The sequence below is a fragment of the Xyrauchen texanus genome, chromosome 47, assembly GCF_025860055.1.
Source record: "Xyrauchen texanus isolate HMW12.3.18 chromosome 47, RBS_HiC_50CHRs, whole genome shotgun sequence".
Taxonomy (NCBI): Eukaryota; Metazoa; Chordata; class Actinopteri; order Cypriniformes; family Catostomidae; genus Xyrauchen; species Xyrauchen texanus.
The window spans coordinates 14,488,629-14,508,423 of NC_068322.1; the positions used below are offsets into that span (position 1 = coordinate 14,488,629).

At 39.0% G+C, this 19,795-nt stretch overlaps 1 protein-coding gene across 1 annotated transcript in view; it reads right to left on the minus strand.

Annotated features, from left to right (window-relative positions):
- The window catches only part of LOC127638668 (nuclear receptor-interacting protein 2-like), a 33,301-nt gene extending 14,176 nt beyond the window's left edge, over window positions 1-19,125 (minus strand). The window contains exons 1-2 of the mRNA XM_052120283.1: window positions 18,565-19,125; window positions 350-718 (exon numbers count right to left, since the gene is read on the minus strand). Coding sequence (XP_051976243.1) covers window positions 350-718; window positions 18,565-18,717 — 522 coding nt within the window. The 5' untranslated portion in view covers window positions 18,718-19,125. The remainder of the gene's footprint in view (window positions 1-349; window positions 719-18,564) is intronic.
- Between the last annotated feature and the right edge of the window lie 670 nt (window positions 19,126-19,795).

Here is a 19,795-nt window from a genome sequence, read left to right on the forward strand (position 1 = left end):
AATTACAGGTCAAACAGATTTTATATCATACGCCGACTCACTTGCACTCCAGTTACATCATCTCAATTGTAAACTTGGCAAAATGTTGTATCGCAGATTTGGGCTTTGTAGACACATACTGGCCCTTACAAAAAGCTCTCAAACCCAACCGACCAGACTGTGAGGAAAATAAAACCATGAGTCTTAGAGAGCCAGAGCTCATGCTTTGTCATTACAGCAAGCTGTTATCACTTCTACTGTGGTCACATAAGAGATGAACTGACACATTGGCCCCCATAAAATATATGGACACCCAGATAATTTTTGGGGCCACCATAACCTTCTACCATCATGTGTTTTGTAGCATTACCTTACACTGGACCACGATAGCTGAGAGTGTGGATGCCTTCCCACCCTCTTTAAGGCCTTTCTTCCTCTCCACTTCCATTAGATCTCTTCCTCCCTTCTGTTTGGACTCTGTCTTTCCTCCAGCATCACTGCTGTCCCCATCTTCATCGTCCTCATCCTCATCAGACCTGAAGCTTTTTTCGCTCTCTTCTGGAGACTCCCTCTCTTCTGTGGAGTCATCAACCGTACTCTCACTCCTCTCCTCCGGCTCTCCGCCCTCTTTACTGTCTGCCAGGGGTGAGCGAACATGAGCGAGAGCATCTCGGGCTTCTCCACGCAGACGTGGAATGTTGCCCTCCAGGAGGCGTCGCTGTACAATGTTATGGGGCTGCTGCAGAGGCACACAGGGAGAGGAAGTGATGTTAGCAACACAGTCATTCCCATTGCCATGTTCCTAATGGCATACTACCATACTACACTTAATATTCACTTAGTATGCAATATGTGCTACTGTGCACTGCATGCCAGTTTTTTGTGTGCATGATATATGCATGATGTCCTACAATACAATGCGCTTGACGTCCATTTACAGTGTGGCATTATTTACAGCATTGATATAGTGTTAATATGGGTTCATAGCTGCATAATTCATACAGTTTCATTTTTTATTTTTTTTATTTTAGGAAGTATACAGTGGATAATGCTCTATATGCAGTAAGCAGCACACTAGTATTAAATAGGTCATGTCATTTCAGTTCAACTAAACTGCTGGGGAAAGTAAAACAGACAGTTTTCAACAGAACATCTGCATTTAAAAGCAATGTATAATGCAGCCCGCCTTACCAGTAGAATACTTAGATTATATCAGGTGAATTTAGAGTCAGGCACAGATTGTGAGCACCAGTGGAACTATTTTGCAGAATATTACATTAATGAGCACTTAAATGTAAATAAATGCAAAATGTGTTTCTCTTGTACTTTGCGGCAGTTTGGAAGCCTGTGGGGAATCAAGCAGTTTAAGCCAAACCAGGTTTAATCAGTGGATGTTTTTCTGTATCAGTCAGACAGTAAACAGGTGTGAAATAAACAGAGGCATTGAGTGCCGAAGATAACTCCAATAACACAGCTGACTGAGCCATTGTCATCAGAATGGCTCCCATCACTCTAATCACTGCTGAAATCTCTGCTTCTGTTTTGGCCATGAACACGTCTCTCTGCTCTCTTTCTGCTTCCCTAAAGACATCATTAACTTCCAGCATGTTTCTTGAAGTAAGAACTAATAAAATCGCTCCCGTCAACTTTTTGGAATGTGTAATTCAGTGTGTAATTTTAACAAATTGTTGCCATCCAAATCTCCTTAGGGGGCGGTTCACACCAAACATGTTTTTGTGTCCATCTGCAATGATTTTAAATTGTTTTTGTTTAGTTGTTTCTGTGTAAACAGACATCTTAACCGTTTTACCATCTCTCACTGTTTTTTCAGTGTCTCGCATTGGATCATTAGGGGCTGTTTAGTCCAAATGCGTTCTAGCACTGAAACAAGCTGGTGCAGTACAACAAAATTAACAGAATGCTGACATGGCATCAAAATATGCATTGCTCCTGTACGATACGCCAAAAAACTAAAAACTGTAAGACGTGGCACAACATTCAAAGACATCCGTCTAACGCATGTTTACAGAGGAATACAATTGAAAAACCACGCAGATGGACTTAAAAACACATTGGGTGTGAAGGACACTTAAGGCCTACACAAATATGTTTTCATTTTCATCAACACATTTACTTCGATTCGTTTACACCTTTTCATCCACACTAGAACACATGGAATGGAGTAAATGTGGCCTTAGACACAGTGTCAGGTTAAATAGAATGTAAACTTTTTATGTTCGTGGCATAGCTTCTTGCTTTTTGTATTTTTTGCACCAGAATGAGTGCAAGTACTTTACTTGTAAGAATTAAACTCAATTTTATGATGATACTCTGATACTAATGATACTCTGAGACTGTCTTAGAGTATCAAAATAAATACATATATTTGGGGAATTATACTCTAAGTAGGGCTCTTCAACTTCTTTCTTGCAGGGGCCAGATTATCCAGATGAAAACTCAATGGGTGCCAAACTTTTTTTCAATATTTATCTATGCTAACACTTTCATTGTAACATGTTAACATAAAAAAAAAAAAAAAAAAAAAATACTCTTTTAATAATATGTGTGTATTAACTTTAAAATAGTGGTATTTCATTTAACAAATTTAAGGTCTGGCCATACATTCCTTCTAAAGATCTGAAGAACAAACTTGACCTCACAATCTCAACTAACAAATAGGTTTTGATTAACTTTACTTTGAAAATAAAAACATACAATGTAGGGTTATTGTTTATGAAAACTGAAGAAGAACATTTAGATCTGCTCAAGTCTGTATCTTTGACAGTATCAACCCACATAAGAAAATAAAGGCAATCTAATGTAGTACATAAAATAAATGTAAAACTGAAAAAGAGTAATGTCTGTCCTTCATTTTTCTCTATCATCCTCACATTCAATGAGGGCAAAATTAGCCTTTCCTTGTCCTGCACATACCGGTATGTTGAATTTGTAAAGATAATGATTAGTTAATGGAGAATAAACTGATTTGATGATGTTGAGAACATTGACGCACATCCGTAACACAATTAGTATACATGCATGTATGCAGGTTCAGTGACACTTCACAATAGTCTTTCACTTACGAGAACAACAGACTCAAAACAGATGAGACGCTCGTTTAACACTTGAAGAAATGAGAATAAAAGCCAACCTTTCTGAGTATTTTCTTTTAAGGTACTGTTTTCATCATCGATTTATTCTTTGTTAAAAAAGTTTCTGCATATGAGCTGACAACACTTCTGTAACAGCTGTGACATATTTTTTTAGAGATATTTAGACTGTGACTCTGTATCAAAATCAGTCATAGGGTCAGAAGTGATTGGCAAAATGACATTGTACCGGCAGACTCTGAGAAGTCTTCAAGCACTGATAACATGATAACAATGAATACAGGTTTCAAATACATTTTTTAAATAAAATAATTTTCATTTCAAGTTTCTTGATCTCTTGATTTTAACAGTTTTGCTGGAACACATGGTGTTCTCTTACTCATAGCTAGAGATCGAAATATCCTTTAGAGTCCCGCAGGTTGTTGATTAACAAGGGCTTTATGTCCAGATTTGCTCTGATTAGATACAGAAGGTAGTCTGTGTGGTCTCTGTGTCCATTCTGGACATCAATACAAACAGAGAGTAGCATGCAGGTGTAACTTTAAGAACAGCTGTTATTTCCTCGACATGGAAAAGACCAGACAGCCTTCCATCTGCATTTAAACTTCCTCCACCACTCCAATAATGCAATTATCTGGACCACTTGAAAGTACCTCTCAAATATTCTCAAAGGGGGTGCTGAAAATACACAGCGAAAACCTAGATCTGAAAGGTCATATCTTTCCTTTCCCTTCCATCACTTTCATCTGCTATATGAAGCTTGTTTTTCAATAGTAACTCAATACATACATTCAATGCAGAACTAGAAAGGTAGTTCAGATGCTGTTATAGTACAACTCAAGCCAGCTGTATCCCATTGGCATGAACATCAAATCAAACTCTCAAATTACTCATCCTGAGCCTGTGTCAATATTTTTTCATCACTGTGCTTTAATTGTGTCATCTCACCAAAACATTATTACAAGGAATGTCCTCCAGCTATGCAACAGCACTATTGATCGGCAGCTGTGGATTAGAGGGTGTGTAATAGACTTTTGTATATTGACTGAAAAAGAGTGCACTGTTAATGTGTCCGACAGCTCAGTGAGAATTCTGTACCTGTTGAAAAGATCAGCACAAAATTTAAAGCATGTAGTGGCAGTTCATTTTCTCTATTGAACGTGTATTCAAGGTTTACAAATCAATAGATTTTAATCTGTCTCGCGTTCTCATTTTATACCAAAAAAAAAAAAAATACAAAATAACTCAGAGGTGCGAACTGTTTTCTGAATCTGCACTTTAAAATGGCAAAAACGTGCTTGTCTATTCCACCTATCAGGATTAATGTCCTGTTTGTATGCTCTTCTTTAAGATTTGAAATTCTGTTTACTGCCTACTTCCCGTGGGTATTAATAGCATTGCAACAGGCAAACAGAACAGCATTTTGTAAAAGCTCAATATATAATTAGACTAATTCAGGTTTTTGTGCAAAAGTGGCACAACTGTTTTGTACTGGTTTGACTTTGTGCTTTGAGCACAAATTCACAGCATGTAGTGGCAGTTATTTTTTCAATGAGAGTTAAAGGCAAACAAATTAATAGACTTTTGTCTGTGCTGGCTTCTCATTCATTGGGATTCATTCTAAAGAATACCCATTGTTATGATCAGATCCACTGTGATTTCTCCCATCATTTTGAGCCACATAAAACTGTCCTGACTTAGAAGTCATAGGCTGAGAAGCTAATTTTACCCCGACATAATGAGATGACCTTCACAAGAGCCCTTGTATTCCTGTTTACACTCGCTTAGGGAATTAGTTCATGCCTTGATAAATTTGAAAAGACATCCAGCTGTGACTTGACTTTTGACAGCGCAACAGATCAGGTTGAATTCTCTTTTCTGCAGTTATACTGTAGATCAAAAGGCAGGTATAGGATTTTTATAATAGATTTTTGTATATTGGGGTTTTTGATGCATGTCTATGGTCTTATTTTTAAATCAACATCAAGATTTTCAGATTAACAATTTTTATTGATTCATATATATGAACAAAGTAAAACAAAACATATATACACAGAATCAATCTAAAACCCCACTATTACCCCTCCCCCTCCCAATCCCACCCTGACCCATCAACATCACAGTGGTCTCAAATGATAGACACACACACACGCAAAACAAATCAAATAGATATATAAACAAACAAAAAATATTATAATAATAATCACATATCCATAAAAGACAAATACCCACCCCATTTCTCCACAAACATGTTGTACCTCCCCATTCTTCTAAATGCTCCTTCCTCAAAGGGAAGCTCCCTCTTCACCCTTCCCATCTCCAAGCACCACTCCTGAAAGAGGGTGCTCCAGCTAACCTCCAGCCCCTTAAAATAATCTGCCTGGCTATCATGACATTGATTTAGACACAACTTGTTATGTGTCTGCTTTCAATGTCGATGACAGCCCCATCACCCAAGATACAGAGTCTGGGACATTGAGACATAGACACTGATTTCAATCTTTACCATTTGTTGGAAATCAGAATTTTGCAAAAGAGATACATTAAAGCCCCAGCTGTATGATTTATTTTTCTCCATATGTGGCAACACCTCTAAACTCACCGGGGCATGATCTGAGAATAAAATGTTTCCAATTGAGCAGTCGACAACAGATGAAATGAGGGACTTAGATATAAAAAATAAAAATAATCTATTCTTGAAAAAATCTTATGAACTGATGACTGATGTCTCTACCAGATGGGTTCAAAAGTAGCCAAATATCTGCAGGACCAAAATTTCTACACATCCTGTGAAGCTTCAATGTTGCTCTTGGGGGCTTGCACACAAGTGCTTCTCTATGACACGTCAAGATTATAGATTTAAATGTATATGAATTCATAAAGGGATGTTGTATTCAATTTCCACTGGTGAGCATTTCTTATTCATTTTTCACCATTTTAAACACATTCTTGCCTTCTCTTCTCATTTTAAATGGTCTTTTGGTATGAAAAATTACTTTTAAAAGGACAAATGTTCTTTATAGTCTCTCTAATATAAGGTCATAAAAGTGACATTCAAAATAATTGTATATATACTATATATAAAATGAGAAGAGTAGGCAAGAATGTGTTTAAAATAGTGAAAAATGAATAAGAAATTGTCATATATGTATATATATACTGTATATAAAGCAAAATTTTGTTTAAAATTGTTTTACATGGAGCAGTTTACTGTAGTAGTTGCACTACTGGACATTTCAACCTCCCAACGTATTTCATATCAACTATCTATTTATTGCAAATAAATGCATTGCTCTTGTGTCTAACAGCTAGGCATCACATAGTCAGTTTGAGCTCTGTTTGACTTTTTGCTAAAATTGGCATGGGTACACAGGGTGGTTGGGTGTAAACAGAGAGAGTTAAAGGTAAATGCCACCGCTGGTATTTTTGCTTCCGCTGTTATCATTTAGCTATACTGCACTGTGCTTTGCTATTGGCTGGTTTCAGAACGGCATTGATTCTCTGCCAGTTAAACCTGCATTGAACAATAACATAGAATGAGAATGAGAAGGGGTATGAGATAGAGAGAGATTACACAGTGTATTATTGTACATGTAAGGCCATTACCATATAATAATGACTGGCTGACGATTCTGTGTTTGTTTGCTAGATAGATAGATGGCAACGCTCTCATTTTGAATGCATTATTTCTCTCCAAAGCTCAACATAGATATGCGGCTTAGGTATGACGCAAGCCCTATTGCTTGACCTACAAAAATATCCAACCTGTATATCACCCTCATCTGAATTGTGTCACAACAGCCATCACACACAGAATTCAATCTAAAAGAGTGAATGTCACAAAACCTGAAGAACATGTCCTAGTGATATTCCACCTCCAAAAGCAATTTTCATAACAATTAAGCACATTTTACCCTACAATTCTCATTATCATAATGTATAATAAAATCCTGTACTTATTCTTGTAATGTCCAAAAATTATGATCAGTTATTTAAATTTCCTTTCATTTATGCTGATTTAAATAAAAATAAAAAATGAATACCATAATAATGGAGAAATATGGGAATTGCCAAAAAATAAAGAATAGATCCGGCATATGGTCTTTTTGTGAATCAGAAGGTTAATGGAGAAGTGTGGATGGATGGAGCTCCACAAGTGCTTCTGGCCCCCAGGGCACCTATGACTCAACTTTACATCTGAGCATGAGGTACTGACACAAGGGGGCTAAGAGAAGAGCATTATGGAGAGGACACCTGTGACAGCTCTCTTTAGCTATTTATTTTAACAGCCTATGCTGGTTTGGTTGCCTCTTTGGGGTTTATCCCTGATGGACAAGCAAATACATCCAAAAACTATATATACAGTATAAATATGTATATACATGACTCAAATGTTTGTCTGTTCCTCAGACAAAGCTATTTTGTGACTTAAAAAGACTTGAAATATAATATCATATTGACCATTTATTGTGCTTTTATGGTGGGTTTATAGTATCTTTTTTGGAGCTCAGCAGACGTGGTCACCATGAACTTCCCTTTTAATTTGTTAAGACCGTCAAGAAGATTTGTCAAAAAGAAAAAGAAAAAAAAATAGCTTACAGAATTTTTTTAGGTGAACTCTGCCTTCAATTTACTGTAGATCTTGAAGTGAACAATCACAGGATGCTGGCTACTTATCTTTGATACAAAAGAGATCTCTCTCTCAGTGTGATTACAGACTAATAGCTAATTATCAGAGAGCGACAGGCTACTCTTTCTCATTCAGAGAGTCATGTGACCTGTTTAAAGGCTGATTGCCCCTCCTAATCTCCCACCCCAGCGCCAGACATCTTCTTACACAACATGCACATCCAGCTGTTAACCCTTTCCTTTGCCTTTCCTTTACTTAGCCCTTATTGCACAACCCCCCTCCTGTCAATCCCCCGTTGACAGAGAGAAAAGGATAGAGGTGAGACAAAGTGCTCAGTCATTCTTCAATTTACCTTGGTAATTAGCGGTGATGTTTCTCATTGGCTTTTTTTTTTTTTATAGCAAAACAAGATCAACGAGTATTGCTCATCTGCTCATTAGAATATGATGCTATATTGTTCTTGTGCTGATGGCAAGTAAGGGATAATGCTTCGTGTTGGGGTCCATCATGTAGTACATTTTAATTCCCTGACATTTGGAATATCCAGTCGAAAATTAATAGACCAGGTTTAGCAAACAAAATATTCAACCTCCTGTTGCCAGTTTTTTTTTGTGTTTGTGATCAGTCTGTTTATTTTGCCTCACGAACCATACATACAGTATGTCACGATTCAACATATCATAACACATCATGATATCAAAATTGGAATGCAGCTGCAACTGCATTAAATGCACAAGATAGACCCATTATGTCTGCAAGAGAATGGTGAATCATGAAGTTCTTTCGCCATCTGATTACACTGAGAAACGCTTCTCTGAGTTTGCGTTTATTCAGCTCACCTGGTTGTTATTTTTTGTATCATTGGACATGATATAAGTACACAAACAGATGAATAAAGATATTGATAAAGGATTGTATTTATACAAAATCGTAAGAAAACATATGACAGAGTGATATGTGCCATGTGCAGTCCCAGGCTATAAATCTTGTGCACACACACACACACACACACACACACACACACACACACACACACACACATAGTCACTGTCTGCCTACATCATCCCTTTAAATGATGAGAAATGCATGGCCTTCAATGAATTCATTGGAGGCTCCAACATAAACAGCACACATGTGTGTGCCGCATTGAGAAGCACAGTGTAAGAGATGTAAAACTATGTGCATTTCACTACTTTCACCCCATACACATCTCTTGTTTAGGAGTGCTGATCTGAATTCACCCTTATCTTGCTCACTGCTTTAGTCTGTGCATTCTAGCTCAGGGTAAAAAAGAGTGAAGCGAATGAGAGCGAGAGACAGCGAGAGGGATAGATCACAGAGGGCCTAGGGGCCAGAGAGAGATGCAAAACAAACCTAATGTTACATAACGAAAATAATTTCACATGACATTTGTAAGTTAATGAGAGCAGTAAACCAGGAAGCCTTGATAACACTTCCACTTACTACGGAAGTGAATGGGGCCAGTTGATAAACATTAAAATACACACTTTTTCAAAAGTATAGCCACAAAACGAAAACATAGTATGTGTTAGTATGGTTTTAGTGTGATAAAATTGTTTATAAAAAAATTTTGTGCAAAGTTTTATCCAATTGTAACCAGTACTTGGATGTTGTTTCACAGAGAGCCAGGCTGCACCACCTAAGAGATAAGACAACCCAGGAAAAATATTACATAACTCCAAAGTATGAGAATGAGTGATGGTGACGTGACTTCACATGGTTTGTAACTATTTTGGGGTTATCTAATATTTTTCCTGGGTTGTGATATCTCCCATGTGGTGTAGTCTGGCTCTCTAATGAAAAAAATGCCCAAGTACTGGTTACAATCTTGGCATAGTCGACAGGATTATTTGGATGTGTAGAGCGGAAAGTTAAACTGAACAATTTTTTGGGGAGAACAACTGGCATGAGTCTGTTAATTATTATTTCTTGAAACAGCAGTTAGCGTGCTAGTAATAGGGTGGCATATTTCAAGTTCTCTTGTACTCTCCCTTTGTTTTTGTTAAGGCCATCATTATGGAGGAAGAGATGCAGCCGTTGCAATCTATATTCTAAGAGATCTAATGTACTCCTGAATTATGTCGAAGGGAGTTTTTAGAGGCCACAATGGCATTCCTTTGGCAGAATGGTTAGAGGAGGTTAAGTGCAGTATGCATATTCTCCATTTATCTATTACTGAAAAAGCGCACTTCTATGATCATTTAGAAGGGGAAGCCAGGAACGAGATAAAATATAGGCAAAGGGAGGACAGGGTAGACCCAGAGAAAGTAATTTCGATACTTAACGAATTGTACGGTTGTCCTGACTCGTACACTGTCTTGATGGAAAAACATTTTTCTAGATGCCAGCAAGAGGTGGAGCGATTGCAGGAGTTTTCACATGCTCTTCTTCGTTTAATGAAAAAGTGGTCAGAAGTGCACAAAATGGAATGCCTAACTCAGGTTCTTTTATGTGACCAATTTTTGAGTATGTGCAGGATCTGTCCCTACGCAGGGAATTAAAACAGCTGGTATGCAGAAAACCTAATGCAACTTTACTGGATGTTAGAGGGGAAGCAATTATATAAGATTGGAAGGGCATGTTAAGGGGTAGTCGGGACCGTAGTTATTCCACTTCCTCTACCCATGGGATGCAGTATGTGATTTATGGGTCTGCCATTATTTGAGCTAAAAGAATTGCTCAAGAAGCAACAAGAGCAGCTTGATCAATTAACTCGTAATGTCACTTTGCTTTAGAATGCCCCTAAAAGGTTTCATTCCACTACAAGTTACTAATAGGAGTCCAGTTGTTTGTAGGAGGTGCCAACAACCTGGCCATTTTGCCCATGAATGTAATAGCCAGTGTGTGTTATCCAGGATACATCCATGCTCACATTCCCCTCAGTCTTCTATTTCAAGGCCCCAGCCCTCTGTCACCTTTCAGGAAAACCACAGTTCAGAAGGGTATGTATTTGGCTCAGATGCTGTTCTTCAGAGTGTAGAAAATATGCCCCACGTTATCTCCCTGCCCCCATGTGAATGTCAGTGTAGGGAGTGTGTTAGTTCCTTGCCTTATATACATTGCTTCAATGGTGTCTACCATAACTGAAAGTTTCTTCCTGCAGAACTTTGAGTCTTGGGGTCTAGAAAAACATAACTTGTGTTGTTGGTTGCAGCTTAAGGCTGCCAATGGCCTAGATATCATGTACATAGAGTATCTAGAGCTGGATGTAGAGGTTTTTGGTAAAGTGATACCTAAACAAGGAGTGCTTATAGTTAAAGATCCCCCAGGGACATCCTCTCAGGTTTCAGGTGTTTTGGGCATAAACGTTATTCAAGAATGTTTCAACAAACTGTTTGAGCAGAATCACCCAGACTTCTTTGAAGCAGCTTTAGTTCAGCACACCCCTAAACTTTGGCAACAAGCTCTACAGAAATGCCATTGAGTTCAAGATCAAGCCCAGGTGAAAAAGAACTTCCATCAATCCTTCAATCTTTCAATCTCTGTGCAGGACAAGGTAAATTCAGTTGACTTGTCCTCATTGTCCCCTGAGGAGTAAGGTGAGGGCTTTGCTTTGTATTCAGAAGTATTCTTCTGTTTTCTCAGCACATGAAGGTGACCTGGGCTGTACCAGTCTGATTTCACATGATATTCCTTAGATTGATTAGGTTCCAGTCAGGCAGCATTACAGGCACATCCCTACCTCATAAAATTAGGCAGGTAAGGCTCATATTAATCAGCTGTTAGAAACTCAGTTCATACGAGAAAGTAGCAGTCCTTATGCTTCTCCAATTGTCCAGGTGAAGAAATGGATTGTAGCCTGTGTATTTATGTTGATTAACTTCAATTAAACAGTAAGATTAAAAGGTGCATTCCCCTTGCCAAGAATTTAGGTGTCCTTGGATGCTCTCTCTGGTGCTAAGTGGTTTACAACGATGGACCTTGCTAGAGGCTAAAATCAATTGCAAGTAACTGAGAAAGACAAGATAAAGACTGCCTTCTGCTTTTGGGTTATTTGAGTGGAATAGGATGGCCTTTGGTTTGTGAAATGCCCCTATCACGTTTCAGAAATTGATGGAGCGTATATTTGGCTCTCAGCACTGTCAATCATTGTTGCTTTATCTGGATAATGTTATAGTGTTCTCGTCTACAATGACTGAGCACCTGGAGAGACTGGAGGTGGTCCTGAAGCAATTACAGCAGGAAGGCTTAAAGGCCAAATTGGAAAAGTGTTCATTCTTACAGCCTGAGTTGAGCTATTTGGGGCACATCATTTCTAACTAGGGTGTGGCTACTGATCTGAATAAGATTGATGCAGTTAATAATTGTCAGCCCCCTCAGCAGGTCTCAGAACTTAGGTCCTTTTTGGGATTTGCTAGTTATTACAGGCAATTTGTGGAGGGGTTTACCAAGCTGGCTGCCCCTGTGCACCACTTGGTGGCTGACTTGACTGGTGTAAATAGGAAGAGTGCAGCAAGATCATATAAGGAGGCCTGGACAGAGGAGTGCCAGCAGAGTTTGCATCTCTGCGTTTTGCATCTCAGTTTGTTTTAAGCCTTGAAGCATCAGTTGGTGAGTGCCCCCTTTTTGGCCTGTACTAATTTCTCTTTGCACTTCATCTTAGAAGTTGATCCCAGCTATAACGGGTTGGGGCAATTCTCTCGTGGAGCAGGAGGGCAAGGTGAGACCTATAGCCTATGCTAGTCATGGTGTGAGGCCTTCGGAGAGAAACATGTCAAACTACAGTTCCGTGAAATTTGAGTTTTTGGCCCTTAAATGGGCCATGACAGAGAAATTTAATGAATATCTAATAGAATAGTGTGTGGTGTACACTGTTTACAACCCATAAGCTACCTCAACACAGCTTAACTTGGTGCTTTAGAACAGCGATGGGCTGCCAAACTTGCTGCTTTTCATTTCAGCTTAAAGAATCATTCTGGCTGCAGTAATAGGAATGTTGATGCACTCTCACTACAGTGAGTCGGATCCCTGGAAGCTCCCTGCCAGAGCCTCTTCACCAAGTTGCCCTTACAAGACCACAGTGTGAAGTTATGCAAGTATCCATTACTGCCCTCCCTGGTCATACTTCTGCAGATTTAAATGTGTTGCAGGAAGCTGATGCTGTGTTGGGAACACAGTGTTTAGGCCTAATTAGATTTTGGGCATTGATTTCACCTTGCTGGAGCCATCTCAGAATGGAATGGAGAATGTTCTGAATTTGCCAGATGTGTTCTCCAAGTACACCCAAGAAGTGCCTACCCATGACCAGAGAGCTTCTACAGTAGCAAAGGTGCTAGTTAATGAGTGGTTTTACAAGTTTGGTGTTCCAGGTTGGATCCGCTCAGACCAGTGGAGAAACCTTGAGAGTACCCTCATCCAGCAATTGTGCTAGTTGTATGGTATTGCAAGTAGTCGGACCACCCCAGCCCACCCTAGAGGAAATTGTCAATGTGTAAGCGATTTAACCACACATTGCACAATTTGCTGCACACTCTACCTTCTCATAAGAAGAGGGATTGGACCACATACCTTCCTCCAGTTGTCTTCTCTTACAATACCATTCTGCATCAGACTACAGATGAATCTCCATATTTTTGCATGTTTGGCCAAGAACCCAAAATTGCCAGTTGACATTCTCTTGGGCAGGATTGAGAACCCACCGAGGGTAGTGTCCATGACTGGGTCCGTGATCATCAAGCCAGGCTTCAAGTGGCATTGATGGAGCCCAAAGTCATTTGAAAGCTGCTGCTGAGTGCAGGAAAGAGCCGCATGACCAGTGGGTACAGGATGATCCTTTGCTGGAAGCTCAGTTGGTGTACTTACAGGACCTTGGTCCACAAGGCATGGCAAAGATTCAAGATTGCTGGAGCTCAGTTGTTTACAAAGTTCTGTGAGCACTTAAGGGCGGTGGGTCAGTATATACCATTGCTCATGTTGAACATTTGGAGAGAGTCAAACATGAGTATGGAACTTCGTTAAGAGCCCAGCCACCTAAGCAGAATTCTGTGAATCCGTCCAGCTCTTCTCTTTCTGAATCTGACCAAGCATCTCTAGAATCTGGAGAGGATTATCCATCAGACGATGAAATGTGGTTGTTGGTGCTGTCGGAGCAAGAGGTTCATCCTCAGGGGATGTCGTATGTTGGTGTTCAATTGGTGCCTCCAAGCCTTGATCAGCCCAAAGTCCTGAAGATGCATCCATGTCACTCTGTAGACCTCATATTCCTGATTGCCTTTCTGTCCAGACTTGTTCTCTACCCATTGTTCCATCTGAGGCACAGGAGAGCACTGTTACTACTGTAGAAGTACCCCTGTGTCGAACCACCCAAGCCACTGCAGGCTACCATTCCAATGTCCATCATCTGCCAGAGACAGTGGGAGGTAGGGTGAGGGGTCTTGTTTATTCTGAAATACCTGTAACTAACAATTTTTCTGCTCTTTTCAGACCCTGGAAATAATTACATCGTTGGGTTGACAAATTCAAAACAGGGTGAAGATTGTGACTGGTAGGATGGTTTTAATATTTTCTTTGGATTGTGACCAGTAGGATGGTTTTAATGTTTTCTTGTTATTATTGTGGCCTGTCAGGGTCTAAGCACTTTCCTTATTGAGTGCGCTGGGTGTGTGCACCTGTTAGTAAATGTGCTCTTTAGTATTAAGTCTAGGTCCTCGTTATTGAGCGTTCGTGCGCCTCTTCTTCTTGATTGAGGCGCGTTAAGAATTTGATCGGCTGTGGGGGCTTTATAAGAGAATGTTCGACACTATTGTGTGTTTTGTATTTTCCCTGTAAGCTGTTCAGTGCTTTTCTTAAAGTTAATCTGTCTTTGTAAAGGGAAGCAGGGTCAGCACAGCAGCTTTGCTTTCTCTTTCTACCCTGGTGAGTTGCGAATTTTATATTTTTGTTCTCACATTTGTAACCAACAGTTCAGATAATAATTTTGTGTATATTATTAGGGAAGTGCTTTGACGTGGCGAGTTCAATAGCATAGGGAACAGCCTGTTTCATAGAAGGTAAGGGATTTTATTATTAGCTGGCATAGTGGGGTGGTTTTTAAGGGATTTCCCAAATTTTATACTTCAAGTGTTCTCATAATAAATTTGCATTTCAGGTGCGTTGCGGCCTGACATAACGCTAGCTGCTGTTTTGTACAGTTGTTTCATGCATATGAAATTGGTTGTTTTGTACACTCCTCTGTAGTGTTGTTCACCTCCATTTCAGCTTTCTGTTAGATCAGGTGTGTCATTGTATCTATTCCACTACATTGGTTGCACCATATTTGCCTTGATCCTGGCTGTGACCACTTAGTGCTTTTGTAGGTACTGTTCTTTTCTATTTTTGTTGAATACAATTATTTACTTGTGTGTTTTGAAATAATGGCTTAGTTTCATTTTTTTCCTAGTTTGCCAATGGGTCCCTTTTTATATTTTACTGTGGATGTCTGCATTATATGAATGATTCCAGTTTCCACAATAACAAGCTATTGTGCTGTAGAATTGACAAGTAATAGAAGAGAATTTGCCTCATAATTTTGTTTGCATGCTTTGAATCACTTTGTTTGTCTGAAAAATTGACCACATAGATGGTGTGAAGTGGTGTTCATACTGGAGTTTAAAGCCCACTATACACGGTAGGATTTTTACAGTCCTTAAAGATTGTTGCTTGTCAGACTGTACAGTATGAACGCATTGATATTGCCATGGGATACTGGTGAAACATTATGTCAGACTGTACAATACACATCGTAGCCTACTGTGGTCCCAATCGTTTCAATCAGTGAACGTGACTCACGTTACAGGAGCATTGTGGAATAGAAGCATTTTTTTTTTTTACTGAAAGTCAGGACATCAGCATTTCCTTTACTATAATACCACTCCATCAGGAGCACAGGCTAAAATATATAAAAAGAAAGATGGATTTTGTCAAATAGGCCAATAATAAGCCTGATCCCTATTACAAAAAATTACAGATGTTGAGAAGGATTGCGAGTGCAGGAGGTAGCCTGTAGTAATAATTAGCTACCAGAAGCAAATATTCATTGTGGAAATAAAAAGACTTATGGCCCAAAAAATGACAGTCTTCTCCATTCAAATAGGGAAAAACAAAAATGGTGTGTTATAGTAGGTCTTTCTCCTCTTTTATATTATTAACCTATCGGCCACCGAAAATTCATATAGGCTGATATAGGCAAATTCCCGATGGATAATACACAAACTTGACATAGATTTCTATAATTGTATTAAATTGTATCTGCTGATGTGGATTCAAACGTTCCATAAATACTTACCAATATAAATTGTTCAAACTTCTGCTTATTTATTTATTTATTTGTTTTTATTTAAAATGAAAAGAAGAAAAAACTTCGAAAGAGCTTGAGTAGAGTGATAACTGGTCACAAATGTTGCATTGGTTGTGCAAACATGTAGTAGGTTTCTTTCCAAGTGAATTGGGGTGCGAGAGAGGAGCGGACTTTCTCATCTGGCCATCGTAAAAGCAGTCGCACTATACGGCTGCGATGCTACATTTCTGACACCTTTCTGACAACTTCGTCAGAGGCTAAAGATCATGCGAAGTCTATTAATCCCAACAATCAAAACAAGTAAGAACACCCTTAATTAATGGAAACATATGCTTCACACTGCAACCCCCCACCCCAATGTTCAAGCCAAATCTATGGCCTTGCCTCTGTTCAATTAACTGAGATATTGTGATTAAATAAAACAAAAATTTTCATCATAATAAATGTAACATATTAAGAAATACAGTATATGGATGACATAAAAATTACTGCATGTTAGGAATGACCAGGACATTCTAATTTACCTTTTGCCCTTAAGAAGAAAAAAAATTCCTACTAAACCCACTGTAGAGGTTGAGAGTACAGACACACAGTTTCATCTGTCTGACTGTCAGTATATCTGCCTGTCCCTCTCTGAATTGCCATGCTGGGACAAGCATGACATATCTGTGCTATCTGTGAGTGTCAAGTCCGAATCCAGTGAAAAATTGGTTATGACAGCCTTCCCAAATCAGGCAGGAGAGAGAGAAAGAGAGAGAGAGAGAGAAAAAAGACTTTCTTCAAGCCAGATGGTGATTTTCAAAATAGCTGCACAAACAAAACACCATTTGGCATTCCTTGAGACACACTGAAGGTGGAAATTGGGAAGTTAGAGAAACAACTTCACTGCCTTTGACAACCAGTTATCTTTAGCCTCCATGTTTTTTCTGCCAGTGTCTGTTTCAGAGTGGCTGTTTTCACAGAGCCTGTCATAAGCTGCACAAACCAGCTCTGGCTCTTCCCTGCTGAGCACAGAGATCATTTAAATGCACTCTATAATAAGCACAAACATGCATTAATGCATGCAAGCCTGCACACACTCACTCTCGAATGTTCTGAGGGTTTCTTGGAGTGTGCACTGGGAGTTTGGGCATGTGCCATCTAATCAAAGTAGTGTCAAGAGATGACAACAGGACAGTTAGTATGCAATTACTACTGAAAGACTTATAGCCCCAGAGATAGAGAGACAGAAAAAGATAGAGAAAGACACAGAAATTATTATAATTGAATGACAGGAAAGAACAGGCTCTTGGTTTATTGGCCGATTGCTGTGTTTGGGGTCTTGTTGGTTTCTTTATGGGGACCAAAGGTCCACACAATGCTAGTAAAACTGTATATATTATATGGACCTAACTCATAGTCTATTCAAGCAAGAGAGTTCTTGCCCTTATATATGCCCTTGCTTGTATGTTACAAATGCGCATAAAGATTAGGATTAGGAGTCAGGCTATGGCTAGGTTATATCAACATACAACTGTAGTCCCATACCTACTTGTAATAATTCACATGAGATGGCAAGATTGTAAGGTATTGTACAAATTTGCTTATATGAAAAGGTACGGTTTTTATTCCCACATAGACTAACCGATCAACAAGACGAATTTCAAACCGAGTACATTACATGCATCAAATTATTTTAAGAAAGGAAATGTCTGTAAACAAATTTGATTACTCATTCCATATTTATTTAAATAATACAAATGACTGATGTATGTCAATAACCAGCAATTAAATGCTTCCCTCATCTCATTCCAAACTCCAATGTTTTTGGTGTTTGGAGGCGTTAAACTTAAAAAAAAAGTTGTAACAACACTCATTCAAAACCCCAATGTTCTCTTTATTCAGTGGTACGAAACTGTGATTTACCGAAATGTAATTTAACTAAATGAATTAGTAAAATTGAAATGACATCTTTCATTATTTTGTTTATTTTACTGTATAGCCAGGGGTTCAACAGACAAAAAAGTTTGTGAACCCCAGATATTAAATATGACATGTAAGTGTCTCCTCACAATGACAGTTAAACCTGAGAAATATACAGTACATTGTGTGGATGTTATATGACAAGCAGCCTCAAAAAGGGACTAATTAATCCCTTATTTCATATTATAGTACCAAAAGGTGTTTCAAAGGAGTAGGGTTAGGATGTGTTACTAATTATTAGCTTAATTGAAGAACAATAGAAGTCAATAGGAAGTCCCTACCGTAATAAACATAACATGTGTGTGCATGGGTGTGTGTGTGTGTGTGTGTGTGTCATCTGCCAGCATGGAGGGGATTCTGAATACCGGATCTACTGATGTGTCAGAAATATTCACTGCTGCGCTAAATAATGCATTGTGTCAGCATTGCTTGATGGGATGGAGACACATCTGAAACTGCATGTACCTGTGCGTATATGAAATGCAGCATATAAGGATATGAATTCATAAATTCACACATCGTATTTACATATACAGAAATCCATAGCTGTCAGGATCATCACACGGAAGACAAAAATAGCCACTCACCAGGTCTTTGGAGGTTCCCATCCTCTTCAGCCCATCCAGTGGCAGCAGATCCGCAGAGTCCTTGTGGCTGAACTGGGTGGCCTGTTTCAGCCTCCTCTGCTGGTGCATGATGGCTTTGTCTCTCATCTCTAACTCTTTCTTGCCCTCACTCATGATCTTTATAGACAGGAGGTCTAAATAAACACTAACTTAACCCTGGCACGGGTTCTACTGAAGCTTATTATGCCGGCAAGACCGTGAACCTGATACAGAGCAAGTCAACCTTGCACACGCTCCCCCTAAAGCACACACATGTGCAAGCCTTCAGACGTGCAGCTCAAAATCTTTCCTTTTCTCCTCGAAATTGAAAGATAAAAATCGCCAATTTACCCTATGGATAATGACGTCTTTGAAAGTTTGGAATTATTCCCCTTTAGTCACCCAGGATGTAATCTCTCTTGTGGCAGGTGATCCTGATAATCTAGTCCTGTTGATTGACAGCCGTCAGTCCAGTGCAGTGACTGACAGGTTTGTCATTGTGAAGAAAGTGTGATTGTAGAGAGCTTCAGTGTGTCTGTGTCCTTGCAGTGAAGTGACTGTGTCCTCCCCTCTTTCTCTCTGGTTCTCCTCTCTTTTGCTCCACCTCCCTCTTTCTTTCTCCACCTACCTCATATCTCAAACCTCTCTTCTCTCTCCCTTCCATGTGTCACCCTCCTTTCTACTAATTGTTAATTTGCTTGGAATGATGAACTCTCATTTGCAATACTGTGCATTCATATACTTCCTCTCACATCTACTCACCTGCACATGTAGACAATATATCAATAACAATCCAACATATAATATCATCAACTGTATACTGATGTGTGGCTAATCTATAATAGGCTTTCTTATGTTGTTGTGTAGACTGATTAATCCAGGACACTGTGCCAGTGGTCACTGACATCTTGCCATTCCTAGCGTGTAAAAGAGATACAGAAGTGAGCCCTGACGTAAAACAGATCTAATCTGAAACTTTTCTCATCTTTGGCTTCACTGTCTTTTTAAACTGTTGTTCAAATAGTATGAAAATAATAATAAAATAAATAGTTCACCCAGAAATGAAAATTATTTCTTAATTTAGTCTCAGTCACATTTAGGTTCAAGCTTTTTGTATTCCGTGGAGCACAAAAGGAGATGTTTAGCAGAATATCTGAGCTGTTCTTTTCCAAACAACATAGGTGGATAGTGACTGGTGTTATCGCAATCCAAA